The following is a 21367-nucleotide window of genomic DNA, read 5'->3' on the forward strand; positions in this document are numbered from 1 at the left end:
GCACCTTGTTGAATCTATGCCACGAAGAATTGAGGCAGTTCTGAAGGCAAAAGGGGGTCCAACCCGTTACTAGCATGGTGTACCTAATAAAGTGGCCGGTGAGTGTATATATATATATTGTGGTGTAGTGACCCCTGTGTCAGCTAGGGGGCGCTGTGTGTGCTAGTTGGGATATGCATGGAGGCATAGTTGTCATTATAATCGTGGTGAAACAGTGACTGGCAGAGTTGTGAATGGCCGATATGTGTCGCAGAGGGAGTCTGCGTGGTAAGTCTGATGTAATGTTGTTGTTCTGGGACCTGTAGTCCCTCAAGAGTGTGTATATTTATGGTGTAGTTGTAAGGGAGACTAACTAGGCTAGTTGTGTGAGATGGGCGGGACAAACTAGCCACACATCCACACTCCCACCTGTGGGAGTGGTTAGTACTATATAATGTGACTGAGGGATGGTCACATGGTCTTGGAGTGTGGACCTGAATGGTCTATGCCGGAAGGTCCTGGAAGCCTGTGTTGGAAGTCCTGGAGAATAGGATTCTTGAAGAGCACATGGCAGGGCTCTGGACCTAGCACATTCCAGTGTGTGGGACGGATGGAGATCCGTGTTGTACTGACCGGGGTCAGAGTGAGAAACGTCTGAAGGATACCTCTGTGGAGGAGAGGTATCCGAGAAACATGTGCGGCACCAACAGGTAACGGAAAGGGATACGTGTAATGCTAACCGGCATTAGAAGAGAGAGACATTGTGTATGGGGCACCTCTGAGGCCAAGAGGTGTCCAGGAACCCGTGAAGGTTGCCAACGGGTAATGGTCTGAAAACCATGTGTTATGCTGACCAGGGTCAGAGACGAACTGTGGTAAAGTTGAATATGTCCAGATGGTGTTCAAACTGTTACTAAGTTCCTGTGGATGTGGTTTATGTTGTGAGAAATAAACCTAAAAGACTCTGTTTTATAAGAAATCTGTGCCTGAGTGTATTAATCCCGTGCCAAGCGAGTGTCCCCCAAGACACGTAGTAGGCGCTATGCTAGAATATATACCGTATTTTTCTCTTTGTAAGACGCTCCGGATTATAAGACATACCCCAAATTTTGAGGAGAAAAATAGGAAAAAACTTTTTTTAATAAATTGGTGGGGCGTCTTATAATCCATGCGTCTTATTACTTACCAGGGGTTGTGGCTGCGGTGGATCAGGGTCCCAGGGTCGTTGCTGGAGGCAGGAGTGGAGCATTGCTGCAGGCTGGGATGAGGGGGTCTGCAGGGGGGCTCCTGTGCTGCAGGGGGGCTCCGGTGCTGCAGGGCTGTCTCCAGTGCTGCAGGGCTGTCTCCGGTGCTGCGGGGGGCTCTGCCGACATTTTGTGAAAGGCCAGAGCCCCCGGCAGTTCGTCAATGCGTTCCTGTATGACTGACTCTGGGAAAATGGCCGCCGGAATCTCGAGAGATGAGATCTCAGCGCTGAAATCTCATCTCCCGAGATTTCGGCGGCCATTTTCCTGGAGTCAGTCATAGTGATGCTTCTGCTGTCTTGGCCTTATTAGCGGAGCAGGTCAGTTCTACACTTTAACTTAAATGGAACCTGTCACCTCCAAAACAACACTTCACTTGCAGATGTTGTGTTAATCTACAGGTAAATGGCTTTTAAATCATCTGTTTAGTCTGTCGGGCTTACTGGCAGCTCAAAGGGAGAAAGGGAAGTTCTATTCTCCCTGCAGCCGCTGGCTTCCAGTCATTGGGGCAGTGCAGGGGGCTGTAACAGTCACTGCTCTCTACCATTGAGCATATTGATATCACTCCCTTACACATTCACAGCCTGCTCATCAATGTGTGTGTACATAGCAAGTCTGTCAATCAATGTGCTGAGTGATTACAACGCTCTTTGTGGTTTATATGTCCATGTATCGCACATGAACAGCACACGGATTCGGTTTACATGGACTAATGGTCTCTGTGGGGAAAAAATGCAACGTGCACTGTTATAGTCCAATTACTAGACCAGACTATTGCAGTTACATAGCAAGCAGCCCCTGCACTTGTCTACTTTGTGGATAGCCAAACAAAGCTAGCCACAGTCGGCAGATGAGTTTTAGTATAGGACCCTGTCTAAGTCTCATCTGACGAGGGATTGATAACTTTTTGTTTTTGTGAGTTGAATACAATCAGAACCATAAGTAACCCTCTAATCTTTTGTAGGCTCAGGAGAACCTGGGAATGGTGATGATTTTCACTTTAGTGTCTGCTGCCCAAGATAAACTAAATGAAATTATAGACCAAATCAAAAACCGGAGAGAAGAGGAAAAAATACAGAAGGAAAAGGAGGTGGAAGAAGCAGAAAAGGTAACTTCCTGTAGAAAAGTACTGCTCAGTGAATGTCACTGGTTATGTCAGTACAGTCGTGGCCAAAAGTTTTGAGACTGCCAGGAATTTTGGTTTTCAGACAGTTTGTTGTGTCTATGTTTAGATCTTTTAGTCAGATATTTCTTGGTAAAAGTCAAGTTATAATGGAAAGTATTTAGAATCGTTGCTCCCTCTCTGCACATATGCTATTGTCACCAGCTGGGTGTTTGGGTGTTCCTTAGGTCCTGGGTTGAGGTGGTTGGCTGGCATGTTTCAAGATGTTATATCGTGACTTTAGCTGATGCATAGACAACATTGTTTATGTGAACCTGATAATTCTCCTAGAAACGTTTCCATGGGAATCCAGTTACAATTGAAAACTTCCTTAATTGGAAATCCAAATTTGATGTAGAGATGGTAGAGATGAGACGAAAAAGACAAAAGGAAGAGGAGCAAGCGGGAAAAAGTAAATTATCTGGTAAGTCTCCTGTTACTGAGGTTGTATCTTTTCCTTGCAACATGGTCCCTCAATATTCATTTGGGAGAGCACGCCATAGACATATGTGATGTTATGTATTGTAGTGTGCAGTCATTAATCACAATTTAAAGGGGTAGGCGTGATAACTCCCTTAAACTATTTTTGTATTATGATTTGTATTATTTTCCTGGAAGGGTGTCCACAGGTGTGGATGGGGCTTAGGAGCTAGATTATATAGTCAAGCTCCAGCCGCGGCAGTTTAGTTATTTAACACCTTTACATCCTTTGACGTATATTTAGACATCACAGGTCGTGTCCCCCCCTCCCCCTTTAACGTGGACTGTGAAATCTCGCTGTTAAAAGCACTTGACAGCGGATTAACCCCTTTCTGACATCTGACGTAATAATCTGTCTATGCTCCCTGGCCCTATTTGACCAAAGACGGATTATTATGTCATTTCAATCGCCCACGCACATCGGTTGTGCGCGGCTGGTCGCCAATGGGTGTCCGCTGATTCTGACACGCACTGTTCACTGCACTTTAACCCCTGAAATGCAGCGATCGAACGTGATTGCAGCATTCAAGGGAGCCGGCAGAGGGCTGACAGCCCCTCTGCCTTTTGGATCTGAGACCCCCACGGCATGAAGCGGGGTGACGATCATTGCCATGATGACATCCGGGTCACCAGAGCTAGGAAACTTGCTGATCATACGCAGTGTATTATCAGCAACTTTCTTTGTCAGTGCAGAGCTGACAGTTTGCATAGTATCGGTATGCTCCTGCATCCCCATGCTGTACAAGCGATCAGCCTGCAAAAAATTATAGTCCCATAGTTGGACAAAGTAAAATAAAAAGTAAAAAATGTTTTTTAAATGATTGTAAAAATTATTAAAAAACAAACAAATACAATATCTTTTTATTTATTATTATATCTATCTATAATATTTGCAGTGACCCGACTTATAAAACTGTCCCTCTAGTTAACCCCTTTAGTGAGTACCATAAAAAAGGTAAAATACAATGCTTTATCATCATACTGCGGAGCAAAAAGTGGAATAAAACGCGATAAAAAAGACGGATATAAATAAAAATGTTACCGCTGAAAACGTCATCTTGTCCCACAAAAAAACAAGCCACCATACAGCTCCATCAGAGGAAAAATAAAAAAAGTTATAGGTCTCAGTATAAAGTGATGCAAAAATAATTATTTTGTCTATAAATGTTATGTAAAGGCGCCAAAACATTAAAAAAATATATAAGTGAGGTATCGCTGTAATTGTACTTACCCGAAGAATAAAACTGCCTTATCAATTTTACCACACACGGAACCGTATAACCCCCCACCACCATCACCACCAAAAAAAAGAAAAAAACAATTCCTGAATTGATTTTGTTCATTCTGCCTCAGAAAAATGAGAATAATCGCTGTATTCGCACTGACCCGAAGAATAAAGTCACCTAATCAATTATATTGCACGAGGAACGGCGTCAAAAAAATAAATAAAACTAATTCTTCACCTGCTGTTGATTTGTTCATTCTGCCTCCTAAAGATTGCAGTAATGCTGGGCACTCATTTATCCTGCGTTGGACTCCTTTTCATCGGGGTTTCCGTGTAAATCTCTGAAATGCGTGATACAGATGGAACCTCTGGTGGAAGATATCTTATAATTAGGCACTGTGGACGCCTTTCGAACTGTGATCTGGCGGTGTCCATCTTTTTAGCATTGCATGAAACTGCCGTCGGACACAGTTTTGTGCACTTCTGAAAAGGACACCGCTGACCAGAGGCCAGACGGAGTCCAGAGTAACTCCTGCTGCCTCAGTATAGTAAATGGATCCCTCGGGTTTCGTGTGAATCACGTCACTCAGTTTCTATTTTTTTTATTTTTTATAAGTTCCTTATTTAAGAATATTGACATAAGCAATATAACAGCAAAGATACACAGAAAAAGCAACATTTGTTTTCTTTAAGGGGTACAAAGATTAATGGAACTCTGATTAGGAAATGGAGTAAGGGAGGGGGAAGGGAAATAAGGGATGAGAGAGAAGGTTATATTTGAATTATTTCTCCCGTTTGACAATAAATTGGGGGATTTCTCCTGAGTCGCAAAGGATTTTATATATTTTAGAAATATTTTTTTTTTTTTTACATTCATTCCGAAAAAGATGTTTAGTATTAAATTATCAACTGTTTTGGTAGAGATATCTGGCAGGTGAAATCTGGCTGTTTCTTTTATGAATTCAAGTTCAGAATCTGTCAATTCGATGCCATTAAATAAAGTTTTAAGTTTGCTAGTGGAAAGAGTATTATTTTTCTGAATTAGTTGGCCGATTTGTATGTAAGAAAGATTTTCTGAAGATTTAAGTTTTTAACAGATTTATATCCATTTGATATCGGGTATACTAGTTTAGTATATGTGCAAATATTAGGGACCAGATTGTGTTTTTTGTTAGTTTTGTTTCTCAGGCTTATGGATAATCTGGTGAGCGGGTTTATAACTTTGCAATATTTGAATTTATTATGCCATGTTGGCCAGAGAGAATGATTGATGTTTCTGTTGAGAGAACTGAATTCTATGTCAACCCAGAGCCTCCTAGGTGGGGACATTCGCCATTCCCTGGTACTAGCCAGGTGCGTAGCAAGTCTATATTTTTCAAAGTCCAGAAGTCCCAGTTCCCCCTTATTTTTCCTTTTAATTAGTGTGGAATATTTAATTCTATGGCCTTTTATTTTGCCAGATAAATTTGGAGATCAGAGTTTTGCTTTTTTGAAAGAAGGATTGTGGGATGTCGATAGGTAGGACTTGAAGAAAATATAGTATTTTGGGTAAAATAACTTTATTAGGTTGATTGTACCACACCAGGAAATAGGCGCTTCCTTCCACAAGGAGATATCGCGCTCTAGATTGTGGATAAAAGGTATAACATTTTGGTTGTATAAAGAGGAGATGGAATTACTAATCTTGGTCCCTAAGTGCGTAATATGGGAACAATTATTTTTGAATGGAGATAATTTGGATAGGAGAGTCCAGTTCTCCTGTTTTACATTAATATTTAACAATTCAGACTCAGTTTATTTTAAAATTTGAGGCAAGGCCAAATCCGTGCATTTCTTCAAGTAGTGGAGAGATAGATCGCCATGGGTCTGTGAGGTAGAAGAGAACATCATCTGCAAATGCAGCTATTTTGTGCCACATTTTACAAACGAGTGGGGAAAGAGGGCCATCCCTGCCTTGTCCTGTTTTTTTTTATCTCAAAGCTAGGAGAAAGTTCATTATTAATCTTGAGCCGAGGGTTTAGAATAAAGAGCCGTTATTTTTGGATGAAAGAAGCAGGGAAGCCAAATTTCGCCAGCGCTTTATCCATGAATTCCCAATCAATTCGATCAAAGGACTTTTCGGCATCATTCAACAAAAAGGCAGTTTTGTATGTTAAGTTTTGTAAAGTTAATAATGTTCAGGGTTTTGATGACGTGTCTTTGACCTCCCTACCCCTCACAAAGCCCACCTTCTTGAGGTTGATCTGAATTCTATAGGCTAAGGTTTTTCCATAGAGTTTTATATCATTATTGAGCAAATAAATAGGCTGGTAGTTACCGCATAGGGTTGGATCTTTGCCCTCTTTTGGGATAAGTGTGATGTGAGTGGATAGTGCTTCTGAAAGGGTTTGCTATGGGTATATTATTAAAATATTTCAACAGATACTGGGAGAGTTCTCTAAAGATTTTACAGTTCTCCATGGAGTAGCCATCTGGGCCTGGGCTTTTCCCTTTAGGACTTGATTTGATATCAAATTCTAATTCATCAATCATAATTGAACTATCCAAAGGTCCTTTTTGTTGGACTGTTAGATTTGGTAAATCTGTTTTTTGTAGATAGTTAATTAGTTCGGATTTCTTTTTCAAAGATTTGTGATCTTCCTTTATTTTAAGATTATAAAGATCTGAATAAAATGAGCTGAAAATGTTAGCTATATCATCCTTTTTATAATATACAGGATCTGATCTCATTTAGCTTTGATCTTTTGTATATATGCTGAATTTATTTTTTTGTTGTTTTTTTTAACCAAATTTGCCACATTTATTTGCCCAGATGAAGAATAATGTAGGTATTTTTCAGATTCTTGTCTCAGCAACTGAGTTCTCATCTCAGTCTGAAAAGGTCTTTTTCTACTGTAGGTGTTTGAGATACTTTTGTTTCTCTTCTAAGTCTTTCATTTGATTTAATAAGGTAGCTGGTAGCTTCTTTTTTTTTTTTTTTTTACCTAGAACCAAATTCTATAAGGATGCCTCTAAGCACTGCTTTGTGTGCCTCCCAAATATTGGAGTTTAATATTTTCTCTTATGTGTCTGCAACTCTGCAAGTTGTTGTTAAGATTCCAATTGAATGCACATTTTCTTGTATTGTTAAAGGTGGGGTTGAGAAGAAGTGGGGCATGGTCTGAGTATATTCTAGTGTCATAGGTAATTTTCTTGACCTGACTAATGAGATGATGTGGTATAAATAATCTATTCTTGAATATTTCTTGTGTACTGTAGAGAAGAAAGAATAATCTTTTTTTGAGGGATGTATAATTCTCTAAGCATCTATCAAAAGAAGGTCTGATAACGACTTTTTAATATATCTGATTGTCTTCTGTGGTATAGATGAATGTCTATTGGAGGTATATCTCTCAATCTTAAAATGAACCTACCCTTAAAATTATAGACTGTTCATGTCTTTGTCAGTGGGCAAACTTACAAAATCAGTAAGGGATCAAATACTTATTTCCCCCACTGTAAATCTGGCCTGAATAATACTTAATTAGGGGAGATTGGTAAAATCAAGACACTTAGTTGGAGCCCGCGGCTATTTAAATAATTTATTCTTTAATGTATTGAATAAACATTTTTATCTATAATGTACCACTGTCACATGACTTGAAATTATCTGTTCAATGAGTTTGTCAGATTATATTGTTGATATTATGGAAAGAATGTAGGAATCCTTTATTTAAGAGCGTGTAAGGAGGTAAATATAAATGAAGAATAGTTGCACTTGTAGTACAAAGAGCGGTCAGTAGATGGCAGTAGAGTTCTATCCTCTTCTTTTCCCTGTTGTTATTATTTATATAGCACCATTGATTCCATGGTGCTGTACATGAGAAGGGGTTACATACAAATCACAGATATCACTTATAGTAAGCAAACTAACAATTACAGACTGATACAGGGGGCGAGGACCCTGCCCTTGTGGGCTTACATTCTACTTTATCTTTAATAGTGAAGAAATTATATGGTGGTTGAGGGAATTTCAAGCCCTCATGGGTAAATAGGGGAAGTACAAGAAAATTCAGAAATAATTCAAAAATAATTTGCCTCTTTCCTCCATTAAAATGTAAGAAAAACAAAGCATATTTGGTATTGCCACATTCGTCTGATTTATTAAAATATGGAATTAATTTGATTTATAAATGCTGTATACAGAAAAAAAGCAATCCACCAGAACTTTTTTTTTTGTTCACCACACCTCCCTATAAAATTGTAGAAATAAGAAATTATAGCATCTTATGTACACAATATTGGTGTCGGCTCACTGCGTAAAAAAACAAGCCCTATCTCGACCGCCATCAAGAGAAAGATAAAAATGTTACGGAACTTGGGAAATAATTTTTTTTCATCGCTTAAATACACTGCTCAAAAAAATAAAGGGAACACTGAAATCCCACATCCGAGATATCACTGAATGAAAGATTCCAGTTGTAAATCTTTATTCATTACATAGTTGAATATGTTGAGAACAATAAAACCTAAAAATGATCAATGTAAATCACAACTAATATCCCACGGAGGTCTGGAGATGGAATGATGCTCAAAATCAAAGTGGAAAATGAAGTTATAGGCTGATGAAACATCAGTGGAAATACCTCAAGATAAGGAAATGATGCTCAGTAGTGTTTGTGGCCTCCACGTGCCTGTATTACCTTCCTACAACGCCTAGGCATATGCTCCTGATGACGCGGCGGATGGTCTCCTGAGGGATCGCCTTCCAGACCTGGACTAAAGCATCCGCCAACTCCTGGACAGTCTGTGGTGCAACGTGACGTTGGTGGATGGAGTGAGACATGATGCACCACATGTGTTCAATCGGATTCAGGTCTGGGGAACCGGCGGGCCAGTCTGTAGCTTCAATGCCTTCATCTTGCAGGAACTGCTGACACACTCCAGCCACGTGAGGTCTGGCATTGTCCTGCATTAGGAGGAACCCAGGGCCAACTGCACCAGCATATGGTCTCACAAGGCGTCTGAGGATCTCATCTCGGCACCTAATGGCAGTCAGGCTACCTCTGCCGAGCACATGGAGGGCTGTGCGGCCCTCCAAAGAAATGCCACCCCACACCATTACTGACCCACTGCCAAACTGGTCATGCTCTCCATGGCGTCTCCAGACTCTGTCACGTCTGTCACATGTGCTCAGTGTGAACCTGCTTTCATCTGTGAAGAGTACAGGGCGCCAGTAGCGATTTTGCCAATCCTGGTGTTCTGTGGCCAAGCGTCCTGCACAGTGTTGGGCTGTGAGCACAATCCCCATCTGTGGACGTCGGACACTCAGACCATCCTCATGGAGTCGATTTCTAACTTGCGCAGGGGCTGGGCCTCTCTAACCTTTCCCGACACCTGCGCACTGCAGTACTTTGCTCTGCCCTCAACAGGGCAGATAAAGTACGCCTGCACCGGAGCTGCGGCAGGAAGAAAAGAAGAGGACGTCATCGTATGAAGATGTGAGGCGCCGGATCCAGACCGCGACTCCCATCGGACCGGACCGCACCGGGACCGCCCCTGGGTGACAAAAAAAAAACCACCGGTTTATATTATAATCTTGCAGGTTACATCTGGGGCTTATCTCCAGCATTACAGAATGCTGTAGATAAGCCCCTAATGGCGGCGGCCTTAGCTTATAGGCAAATTTTGGGGTGACAGATTCCATTTAAAGATTTGTATTGTATTTGTAAAAATAGATTCTACATGTCGGCTCCTTATGGAATCCAAATTTTTTTTGCACATGCGTAGACTTAAATGAAAGTCTCCTTAGGCTACTTTCACACTTCCGTCTTTCAGCTCCCGTCACAATCCGTCGTTTTTTGTGAATGCAGGATCCTACATTTTCCCATAGACTTGTATTAGCGACGGATTGTGACGGATGGCCATCCGTTTCATCCTGCGCCGCCCGTCGTTGGCTACAATGGAAGCCTATGGGCGCAGGATGTGTCGCTGACCGTCACACACAGGAATCCAGCGACGGGTCCAGTTTTTCCCTTCTGAGCATGCCTGGAAGGATTTTTCAAGCCCGGGAAAATTTTTCTGCAGGATCCTTTTTTTCCCCCATAGATTGTATTAGCGACGAATTGTGACGGATGGCCATCCGTTTCATCCGTCGTGCACTGGCTCTGTCGGAAAATAGTGGTTCGTCGTGCGGAGAAAACATTCAGAGGAAGGTTTTTTTCTGCACGTCAGAAAATCGCTCAGCGACTGGTCCTGCGCTGTCCGTCGTTGGCTAAAATGGAAGCCTATGGACACAGGATCCGTCGCTGACCATCAAACACAGGAATCCAGCGACGTATGCCGTTTTTTCATTCTGAGCATGCCTGTATGGATTTTTTTATACCTGAAAATGCAGGCAGGAACTCCTTCGACGCATCTGTCATAACACTGGATGTGTTGCACATGTTTTACACTTTTTTCACAACATCCGTCGATACGTCGCTGCACTGCATTATGACGCACCCCGACCGACGGAAGTGTGAAAGAAGCCTTAGACATACAAAAGAAATGGGTGCATACTTGATTTTTTTTCCCCTCACCCATGACTGCACTAGAGAGAGATCTGTCTCTATCACTGGACAGGAAGCCAAGAGCACAAAATAAGGCCACGTTCCCACCTACGGTATTAGGTCAGTATTTTACATCAGTATTTGTAAGCCAAAACCAGGAGTGGAACAATCAGAGGAAAAAATAAAATCATGTCACCACTCCTGTATTTATAAACCACTCCTGGTTTTGGCTTACAGATACTGATGTAAAATGCTGTCAAAAGACTGAAGGGGAGAATGAGGACTTAAAACTTGCACTTCCTCCTTCAATGTGGATTCCTGTCTTTTGGATGTTGGAGCATTGAGCACACGGAGGAGCCGTGAATCATAGAATACCTCTAGTATAAATGGCAATGAATATAGTGGCCCAGTCTGGGAGGATCTACATTTAATGCTTCCGTTCCTACCAATGTTTGATATCTGGGGCCTTGTGTTTCAGTAGTCCCGCGGTCTTGTGATTATCACGTCATGAAGAATTGTGATTCTTGCAGCCTGGCGTTTCTCGTTTAGGTGCTGTAGCTTAGTTTGTTAAAGAGCCTGTCGTGTTAGAATCTCGATAGTGTCTGGCCTCGTGTCTTGTGTGTTTTGCTGTCCACCTCATGTCTGGTCTCATGTCTTGTGGATCTGGCCACGTGTCTCTTGTTTGGTGTTTGCCACTGTTTCCTGTTTGGCCTGCCTGAAGGCTTTCCTGCCACTTTGTAGGTGTTGCCTACTTTCCTGCCAGCTCAGGTGAAGGGCATTTTATTAGCTGCCTCTGCCTCATGGTGTGACTTGATGGGGCCTTTGGTGGCGTATGACTCTCAGTGGTATGTACAACTTTGTAGGCCGTGGCTTTTTTTCTTGTGATCCAGTCAACTTGGGGCTTTTAGGTCTGTTTTCACTACTGTCTCACAACTCCACTACCCTTTACTAGCCATACTGCTTATATTGGTAAGGATGGCTAGTGGATGATCATTGGTCTGTGGTGATTCTATTGACCCCTTTACTACCTGTGATGTATGTATCCTCGCTCACTGACAGCGGCAGGCATTTATCTTGTGCTAAGCGGCACCCCTGTCACATGACCATGTGACATTGATGGGTTGGCATGACAACCTGGGGTCTGCAGTAGAGGGCTGCTACGTGTAGCACATGCGACCAGATGATCGCAGCTCCAAGTCTCCTAAAGAGAGTATTGAAGCATGTAAATAATACGTTTTTAAAAATATTAAAAAAGAAAGTTCCAATCACCCCCTTATTGTGGATTGCCACATTCAGAAATGCCCGATCAATCAAAATATAAAAAGAATTAACCCGATCAGTAAACTGCATAGCTAGAGAGAAAAAAAAGCCACAATTAGGGTTTTTTTTGTTTGCCGCAACATTGCAATAATGGGCGATCAAAACATAATATCAATAAAAATGTCTGCGCAAAAAAATAACCCCTCACACCCCCAGATTTAAAAAAACGGAGATGCTGAGTCTCGGAAAATGGCAGCACTTTTTTTTTTTTTTACAAACTTTTGATTTTTTTTTTTATTAAATTAAAAAAAACTAAAACTAAACATGTTTTCTTTCCACGAACTCGTAATGACCTGGAGAATCATAATGGCAGGCTAGTTTTAGCATTTAGTTAACACTGTAAAAAAAAACAAAAAAAACCCCCAACAATTTGTGAAATTGCACTTTTCTTGCAATTTCACCGCATTGGAAACATATTTCCCATTGTCCCGTACGCTATATTGTAAAAACAATGGTGTTGTTCAAAAGTTAAACTCGTCCTGCAAAAAACAAGCCCTCACATGGCCATATTGATGGGAAAATAAAAAAGGTTATAGCTCTGTGAATAAGGGGACCAAAAACGAAAACGCAAAAACTGAATAGCCCAAGGTGGTAAAGGGGTTAAACAGCAAGGAGGGGACTTCATAAAAGACAGCTTTGAGGGTAGCAGGTGAGTCCAATAGATTTCCAGTCAATCCTTCATAGTTGAATAGCATATTGAACTGGTCCGCATTTGACATCTATGTTATAGTTTGTCCTCTTGACAAGGGGTGTAAATGGTTGCTCTAATCAGAAGCCATTGTCAGTCTCAAAATGGAATGGTCGACTTTTAGCATAGCAAAATATCTACGTCCCAGTTATCCTTCTAATTGGCGTAGGTAATGGTTGTAATAAGCCAAATGAAATCTTTGTAAGTCCAGTTACCGTATATACTCGAGTATAAACTGAAGCACCTAATTTTGCCACGGAAAACTGGGTAAGCTTGTTGACTCGAGTATAAGCCGGGTATGTATTGTCCCCTCATCCCTGTCCTGGTATGTTTGGCTCCCCCTGTTATGTGCATGGCTCCTCCGTCCTCCCCCTGTTGTGTGCATGGCTCCTCCGTCCTCCCCCTGTTCTGTGCATGGCTCCTCTGTCCTCCCCCTGTTGTGTGCATGGCTCCTCCGTCCTCCCCCTGTTGTGTGCATGGCTCCTCCGTCCTCCACCTGTTGTGTGCATGGCTCCTCCGTCCTCCCCCTGTTGTGTGCATGGCTCCTCCGTCCTCCCCCTGTTGTGTGCATGGCTCCTCCATCCTCCCCCTGTTCTGTGCATGGCTCCTCCGTCCTCCCCCTGTTGTGTGCATGGCTCCTCCGTCCTCCCCCTGTTGCGTGCATGGCTCCTCCGTCCTCCCCCTGTTGTGTGCATGGCTCCTCCGTCCTCCCCCTGTTGTGTGCATGGCTCCTCCGTCCTCCCCCTGTTGTGTGCATGGCTCCTCCGTCCACCCCCTGTTGTGTGCATGGCTCCTCCGTCCTCTCCCTGTTGTGTGCATGGCTCCTCCGTCCTCCCCCTGTTGTGTGCATGGCTCCTCCGTCCTCCCCCTGTTCTGTGCATGGCTCCTCCGTCCTCCCCCTGTTGTGTGCATGGCTCCTCCGTCCTCACCCTGTTCTGTGCATGGCTCCTCCGTCCTCCCCCTGTTGTGTGCATGGCTCCTCCGTCCTCCCCCTGTTGTGTGCATGGCTCCTCCGTCCTCCCCCTGTTCTGTGCATGGCTCCTCCATCCTCCCCCTGTTGCGTGCATGGCTCCTCCGTCCTCCCCCTGTTGCGTGCATGGCTCCTCCGTCCTCCCCCTGTTGCGTGTATGGCTCCTCCGTCCTCCCCCTGTTGCGTGCATGGCTCCTCCGTCCTCCCCCTATTGTGTGCATGGCTCGTCTGTCCTCCTCCTGTTGTATGCATGGCTCTGCTGTGCTCCCCCGTCCTCCTCACCCTGCTCGCACTATTGCTGCACGTCCCTGCATCTCTCTGTTGTCCCGGGACCGGCAGCTCCTTCCTGTGTTCAGCGGTCATGTGGTACCGCTCATTAATGAATATGTGCTCCACCCCTATGGGAGTGGAGTCACATCCATATTCATTACTTTAATGAGCGTTACCATGTGACCGCTGAACACAGGAAGGAGCCTCGCTGAACCAACATAGTGATGTAGGGGAGGACTTGCAGCGATCGCGCGAGGAGTAGAAGTATGAAGTGACAGCCGCCGGCTCCTTCCGCTCCCCCCTCCCCTGCCGACCTCCTGGGACAATGACTCGTGTATAAGCCGAGGGGGACGTTTTCAGCACAGAAAAAAAGTGCTGAAAATCTTGGCTTATACACGAGCATATACATATATATCTTTGGGTCTGGAGTTATAATTTGGACTGGTTGGCATTTATTAGTCATTTATAATAATAATAATAATCTTTATTTTTATATAGCGCTAACATATTACGCAGCGCTTTACAGTTTGTACACATTATCATCGCTGTCCCCGATGGGGCTCACAATCTAAATTCCCTATCAGTATGTCTTTGGAATGTGGGAGGAAGCCTGAGTGCCCGGAGGAAACCCACGCAAACACGGAGAGAACATACAAACTCTTTGCAGATGTTGTCCAAGGTGGGATTAGAACCCAGGACTCCAGTGCTGCAAGGCTGCTGTGCTAACCACTGCGCCACCATGCTGCCCCCGTCATTTAGATTCTAAGGTATCCTCCTAGAGATTTGTAGCAGAGACAAGGCTAAGGCCTCTTTCACACTTCTGTCTTTTGTCTCACGTCGAAATCCGTCGAGTTTTGGAAAAACTGTAATGTAAGCCTATGGACGCAAGATCCGTCGCTGACCGTCACACACAGGAATCCAGCGACGTGTCCCGTTTTTTCCCTCTGAGATTTTCCAGGCAGGGAAAAATCTCTCCCTCTTCCTCGCTCTCCTTTCACACTTCCGTCGGTAGTGTCCCATCCTAATGCCCGGGAAAGGTGTGTGTCTCTCTCTCCTTTCACACTTTCGTCGGCAGTATCCCGTCCTAATGCGTCGGGAAGACGTGCCGACGGATGTCGATAAAATAGTGATACAACGGAGGGAACGCATCCAGTGTTATGACGGATGCGTCAGCTGAGCTTTTCAGGTGTAGATATGGGACTTGGTATTCCGGGGATGAGAGAGAGATTTTCTCCTGCCTTGAAAATCTTTCCGGGCATGCTCAGAGGGAAAAAATGGGATACGTCGGTGGATTCCTGTGTTTCACGGTCAGCGATAGATCCTGCATCCAAAGGCTTCCATTATAGCCAACGACGGACAGCGCAGGACCCGTCGCTGAGCGATTTTCCAATGTGCAGAAAAAACATTCCTCTGAACGTTTTCTCTACACGACGGACCACTATTTTCCGACGGATCCAGTGCATGACGGATGAAACGGATGGCCATCTGTCACAATCCGTCGCTAATACAAGTCTATAGAAAAATGACGGATTTCGACCTGAGACAAAAGACGGAAGTGTGAAAGTGACACTAGTCGAGATACGTCGTTTTTTGAAAATGCAGGATCCTGCATATTTTTTTTGCAGGATCCTGTTTTTTCCCATAGACCTCCGTTAGCAACGGATTGTGACGGATGGCTACACGTTTCGTCCGTCGTGCACTGGATCCAGTGGAATTTTGCTGTACGTCGTCTGGAAAAAAACGTTCAATGAAGCGTTTTATGTCTGCAGTGGAAAAACGTTCCCCGACGCTTCCTGCGGCATACGTCGTTCCACAGAATGGGAGCCTATGGACACTCGATCCTGTGCACACTGTGAAACACAGGAATCCAGTGACGGATGCAGTTTTTACTTCTGAGCATGCCTGGAGGCATATTCCGACTCGGGGATCTCGCTCGCTCTCTCTCTCGCTCTCTCTCTCTCGCGCTCTCGCTCTCTCTCTCTTGTCTTTACTAATGACTTAAATGGCATCTGATAACCACCCTCAAAAAAAAGTTAGACAAGTTTCTTTACATATTTATTCTGGCATAAAAACTTGTATTGCCTCAAAGTGAAAAATCAATAGATACTCCCTCTATTCCTGTCATAACTGATATTAAATTCTCTCATAACTCCTTTGAAATGTCCTTAGCTTTAAGGAATAACGCTCTACCTAAATATAATTGCAGGCCCCCAGCACTTGCAATATTCACGTTCCACCGCCGCACCGCTGTGTCTTCCGGGTCTCTTCAGTGACTGTTCAGGCAGAAGGCACGCACTAATCACATCATCACGCCCTCTGACCTGAACGTCGCAGCCAGAGGATGCGGAAGACAGAGCCCAGGTGAATATCGCATTGCTCACCCACTCCTAGAGCATTCTCTGCACGTCCCTGCTTCTCAGATGGTCTCGGTGCCGGCAGTTCTTCCTGTGTTCAGTGGTCACATGGTACTGCTCATTAAAGTAATGAATATGCGCTCCACGCCTATGGGAGTGGAGGCGCATCCATATTGATTACTTTAATGAGCGGTACTATGTGATCGCTGAACACAGGAAGAGCTGCCGGCGCCGAGACCATCTGAGAAGCAGGGACGTGCAGAGACCACGCCAGGGAGGGTGAGTATGATATGATAGTCTCCACTCCTGCCGCTCCCCCTCCCCAGAGAGGGGCACTTTCATCCTAAAAAAATGAGCTGAAAATCTCTTCCTATACTCGAGTATATACGGCAATATTAGTCTTGATATGTTTTTTCATGAACAGCACTCGGATCAAAAATACGGTTGTTTGAACGTGGCCTAAAAGGCTGCAGAGATGGACAGATGCTCCTGATATATTATTTTATAACTTTTATTCCATCATGGTTTAAAATAAGGCAAGTCTTATGGGATTATCACTGCAGTGCTAGACGTTGGGATGTCTGGCAATATTTTTACTAATATTGGAAAGTACAGTCACATGTCCATATGTGGGGGAATTGACTTTTTGTATGTAACTGCATTTTCAATGATTTGTAGGTTACCGCTCCTATGTTCTTCTCATGAACTATTTATTTCTAACCAAAGTTTTTTTAATGTGTTTTGTGTTGTGCAGGAAAGCAGCTATTTGAGAGAGATCATAACCTGGACACCTCCGACATCAAATTTCTGGAAGAAGGCAAGTTATGAATGTTACCAATTAGCTTGATGTATATATATATAATACTTCTTTTATATCAAACCTTTACATGAACTAGTACTGGAGAGAGCTTGGTGATATGTAAATCTGTGTTTAATGGCATAGTAAAATATATGAACTTAAAGGGGTTGATCACTTTAAAAAGAAATGTCTGCAGTCACTCTGATTGCAGATTGCTGAAATGTGAGTCCTTACCACTATTTCCCATGCAGATGGGTGGTCGTGTGTGCATGGATACAATTTCCATAATTGCGGTTACTTGCTGGAGTCTAGTCATCACATGTCCACAAGTTTGCAAGTTGTATACGTTTCATGTGACCGCCCGCTAACTTGGGAAATACAGGGGAATCATGATAGTGTGAGCATTGCATAGCGACCACAGACTTTTCTTCTGAGATCGGACAACCTCTTTAATCCATTCCAAATATTGGATATATGGGTTTGTCCAATGTCAGGTCTTTTTCTATGATGCAGCTGTTATCTGCTTCTCAAAGCACTGTTGATCCCTTCAGCCTCATTGACAATCTCTGACTGCGGCATTTAAAGTGTGGGAACCACGGGGATGTGCGCCATGCCATTTAATGCGCCCATCGCACTCTCGTCTGCAGTGTGAAGTGTCGATAGGATTCCATTTCAACCATGATTTATACCATATACTCCTATATTATAGTATCACAGTATAATATCCACGATCAGACGATTGCAGGTTCACGATCCCTGAGGGGGCTATAAATTAAGATAAATGAAGAAAAATGTTTTTAAAAATATAGAAAAAAATATTAATGGCCTTCCCCTCTCCTAGCCCCATCAAAAATAAAGTAACAAAGAGAAACATATGTGGTATCGCTGCGTCCTTAACCCTTTCCGACATTGGGCGTAATAGTATGCCGCTGTCGGACTCCACCTGTTTGGTGCGGGCTCCGGTGATGAGACTGCAACTTTCCGGGCACATGAAAGCTGATATGTACAGCTGACATGTGCCCGCAACAGCCACGGGTGGAATCGCGATCCACTCGTGGCTGTTAACTAGTTAAATGCCGCTTTCATTCTCTGACAGCGGCATTTAACTTGAGCTTCTAGAAAGCGCGCCGGAATCCCGCCCATCGGCGACCCCATCAGGTGATCGCGGGTCACCGATTGGTTGGCATGACAACCAGAGGTCTCCAGCAGACCTCTATGGTTGTCATAGCCAGATTGCTATGAGCAGCGCCCGATGGTCGGCGCTAATAGCAAGTGAGCATTTCTGCTACATACAGGCGATCTCTTCATCGCCTGTATGTAGCAGAACCTTTCGGATTATGGCAGCTTCTAGTCTCCCATGGAGACTGTTGAAGCATGCCAAAAGTTAAAAAAGAAAAGAAATGTTTTTAAAAATATATATTAGGCTATGTGTACACGTTGCAGATTAGGCTTAGGAATTTCTGGTGCGGATTCTGCCTCTCCTGGCAGAAAACGCACCTGCGTTTTTTTGTGCGGTTCCGCAGCTTTTTTTGTGCGTTTTTGCTGCGGTTTTCTTGCGGATTTGCTGTGGTTTTTACCCCTGCGGTTTTCTATAATGGAATGGGTACAAAAACGCTGCAGATTCACAAAAAAGAAGTGACCTGCTACTTCTTTTAAACCGCAGCATTTCCGCAGCGGTTTTTCCACAAAGTGGGCACAGCATTTTTTTTTTCTCATTGATTTACATTGTATTGTAAATCAATTGCGGATCTGCAGCGTTTCTGCACCTCAAAAAACGCTGCGGATCCACAACAAATCCGCAACGTGTGCACATACCCTAAAAGTTCAAATCGCCCCCCCCCCCATTCACCCCATGCAAAATAAAACAAAAAAAATCAAATATACACATATTTGGTATCGCCCAGTTCAGAATTGCCAGATCTATCAATATAAAAGAAGAATTAACACTATCGTTAAATGGCGTAACGAGAAGAAAAAAATTAAAAACGCCAGAATAACTTTTTTGGTCACCGCAACATTGCATTAAAATGCAATATCGAGCGATCAAAAGATCGTATCTGCGCCAAAATGGTATCCTTAAAAACATCAGCTCGGCTCGCAAAAAATAAGCCCTCACCTGACCCGAGATAAGGAAAATTGGAGACACCACGGGTATTTTTTTAACTTTGGAATTTTTTTTGCCACTTAAATAAAAAAACCTAGACATGTTTGGTGTCTATGAATTTATAATGACCTGGAAAATTATAATGCAAAAACTGACCTACAATTTAGTGAACATGGTAAAAAAAAACTATGGGATTGCACTTTTTTTGCAATTTCACCACACTTGGAATAATTTTTTTCCCATTTTCCAGTATACGACATGCTTAAAACCAATGGTGTCGTTCAAAAGTACAATTCGTCCCGCTAAAAACAAGTCCTCACGTGACCATATTGACCGAAAAATAAAATATAATGATGTCTCTGGGAAGAAGGGAAGCAAAAATTGAAAATGCAAAAACAAAAATATCTCTGGTCATTAAGGGGTTAATAATAATTTATATATATAATTAAAGGAGACGTGTCAGCTGATTCATGCTGTCCAAATGATAGGCAGTATAAATCAGAGTCTGGATGCACGGTTGTAGCCACGGTCTTGAGCATTTCAGAGCAGAATATACCTGGCTACAATCATGCAGCCAGACTCTAATTTATACTGCTTATTATTTGGACAGCATGAATCAGCTGACAGAATCCTTATAACCGGATTAATAAAAGCAGTACAGATAAGAAAAAAAAAATCTAAATTCCTGAAGTTTGTTTTCTTGATCACTGCATAAAAATGCAACAAGAAGCAAAGAAATGTCATATGCATGCAGAATAGTATAAATAAAAACATCAGCGTTCTTACCAAAAAAAAAACTCTTCTATCGCCCCAAAAATGAAAACCTAATTGGTCTCACAGAATAGCACAACAAGCAAATTTGTATTTATTTATTTATTTATTTATTTATTTTTTTACAAATTATTTTTCATAAAGTTTGTAACTTCCATAATTGTCCTGACCTGGATAATCCTACTGCCAGGTTTTTTTTGTTTTTTTTAAAAGCACAATGAACGCTGTAAAATAGACTAAGGAATCGTTTTTGTTTTTTTTATTTTGTTTTTCTTTTTGCGCTATTTACTGTATTTAGATATTTTGAATAACTTTTTTTGTTAATTGTATTTGGCCCCAAATGTGATTGACAAACCCTTGTGTAAAGACTTGTCCATTGGTGTCTTAGAGCATGCTTAGATTAGAAGAAGGTTGTAGCAACAAGTTGTTACCCATTGTAAGTGAATAACTGTTTCCTCTTTGCCTTGCAGCTGGTAACAGCGTTGAAGTGGATGAATCTCTATTCCAAGAATTGGATGATTTAGAACTAGATGACGAAGAGGATTTAGATTACAACCCTATTGATGTAGAAAGTGACTGATTACCTTGGACTTACCGTTCTTCACAAAGTCACAGTATCTGTGACTAATAAGTGTTCATCCACTGCTGTTCATTTTTTAAGTCATATTTTAATTATCAGGAGATTTCTCTTCTGAACACTTCAAAGATCACACTGAATAAAGTGACTTAAAATCAACTGATTGAGATGTTTTTAATAACTGTGTTTTATCAAAGTAAATGAAACAATACCATTATATGTCAGAGGGAGAGCATGCTGTAGCTGCAGGGAAATAAATTGTCATGGTCTCTCATGTAGTTTTATCTTTTTCATGGTCAGGTTTCACATGTTGCCTGTCAGCTCAGTATGCCAGAGATAAAATATAAATATATATTGGGACACATGCAAATTGTAGGTGCATGTTCACACTGGCCATTAAACAGACACAACCAAAGATATAACAAAAATGAACATATTCCCTGCTCTAAGTCAGTAAAAAGCAATAGTGCATATAAGTAACATAGGGTACTTGGTAAACATTGTTTTGGATCTGAAAAAAAAAAGCTTAAAAGCCATCCCACCAGCCACAAGGTGTAACTAATTGGGATGGTCCTAACCTCTATTATTAAAATCTTGCCATATGCCAAAATTTACCTCAATGTGGATAAGGGCCAAGCAGAACTGGGGCCCAACTTTGGACACCCAGCAATTGGAAATTATATCAAGGTAATGCCCAGCTCAAAGAAACGGTGTGTAAGGAGCATGTTCACATTGTCCATTAAACAGACAAAACCTAAGAGAGAACAAAAATGAACATATACCCTGCTGTAAGTAAGTACTAGGGATACCTAAGCTACTGTAACGGGGAAAGTGACATATTGAATCTTAAAAACTATGCTGCATTTTTAATTGGAGATATTTGCAGATATTATT

At 42.5% G+C, this 21367-nt stretch overlaps 1 protein-coding gene across 1 annotated transcript; it reads left to right on the forward strand.

Moving 5' to 3' along the window:
• Positions 1-1506: 1506 nt before the first annotated feature.
• Positions 1507-20632, forward strand: LOC143807682 (RWD domain-containing protein 1-like). Its single transcript, XM_077289510.1, has 5 exons — positions 1507-1543; positions 2188-2331; positions 2677-2809; positions 16977-17039; positions 20367-20632. The coding sequence occupies exons 2-5, from the start codon at positions 2206-2208 to the stop codon at positions 20474-20476; spliced, it is 432 nt and encodes a 143-aa protein (XP_077145625.1). The 5' UTR covers positions 1507-1543; positions 2188-2205; the 3' UTR covers positions 20477-20632.
• The last annotated feature ends 735 nt before the right edge of the window (positions 20633-21367 follow it).

Source organism: Ranitomeya variabilis, chromosome 2 (genome assembly GCF_051348905.1).
Source record: "Ranitomeya variabilis isolate aRanVar5 chromosome 2, aRanVar5.hap1, whole genome shotgun sequence".
NCBI classification, from domain to species: Eukaryota; Metazoa; Chordata; class Amphibia; order Anura; family Dendrobatidae; genus Ranitomeya; species Ranitomeya variabilis.

Coding starts and splice junctions, on each gene's coding strand:
- LOC143807682 (XM_077289510.1), top strand. CDS start 2,206: ATGGTGATGATTTTCACTTTAGTGTCTGCTGCCCAAGATAAACTAAAT. Junction 2,810..16,976: donor GGGAAAAAGTAAATTATCTG/GTAAGTCTCCTG, acceptor TGTGTTGTGCAG/GAAAGCAGCTATTTGAGAGA. Junction 17,040..20,366: donor CATCAAATTTCTGGAAGAAG/GCAAGTTATGAA, acceptor TTTGCCTTGCAG/CTGGTAACAGCGTTGAAGTG.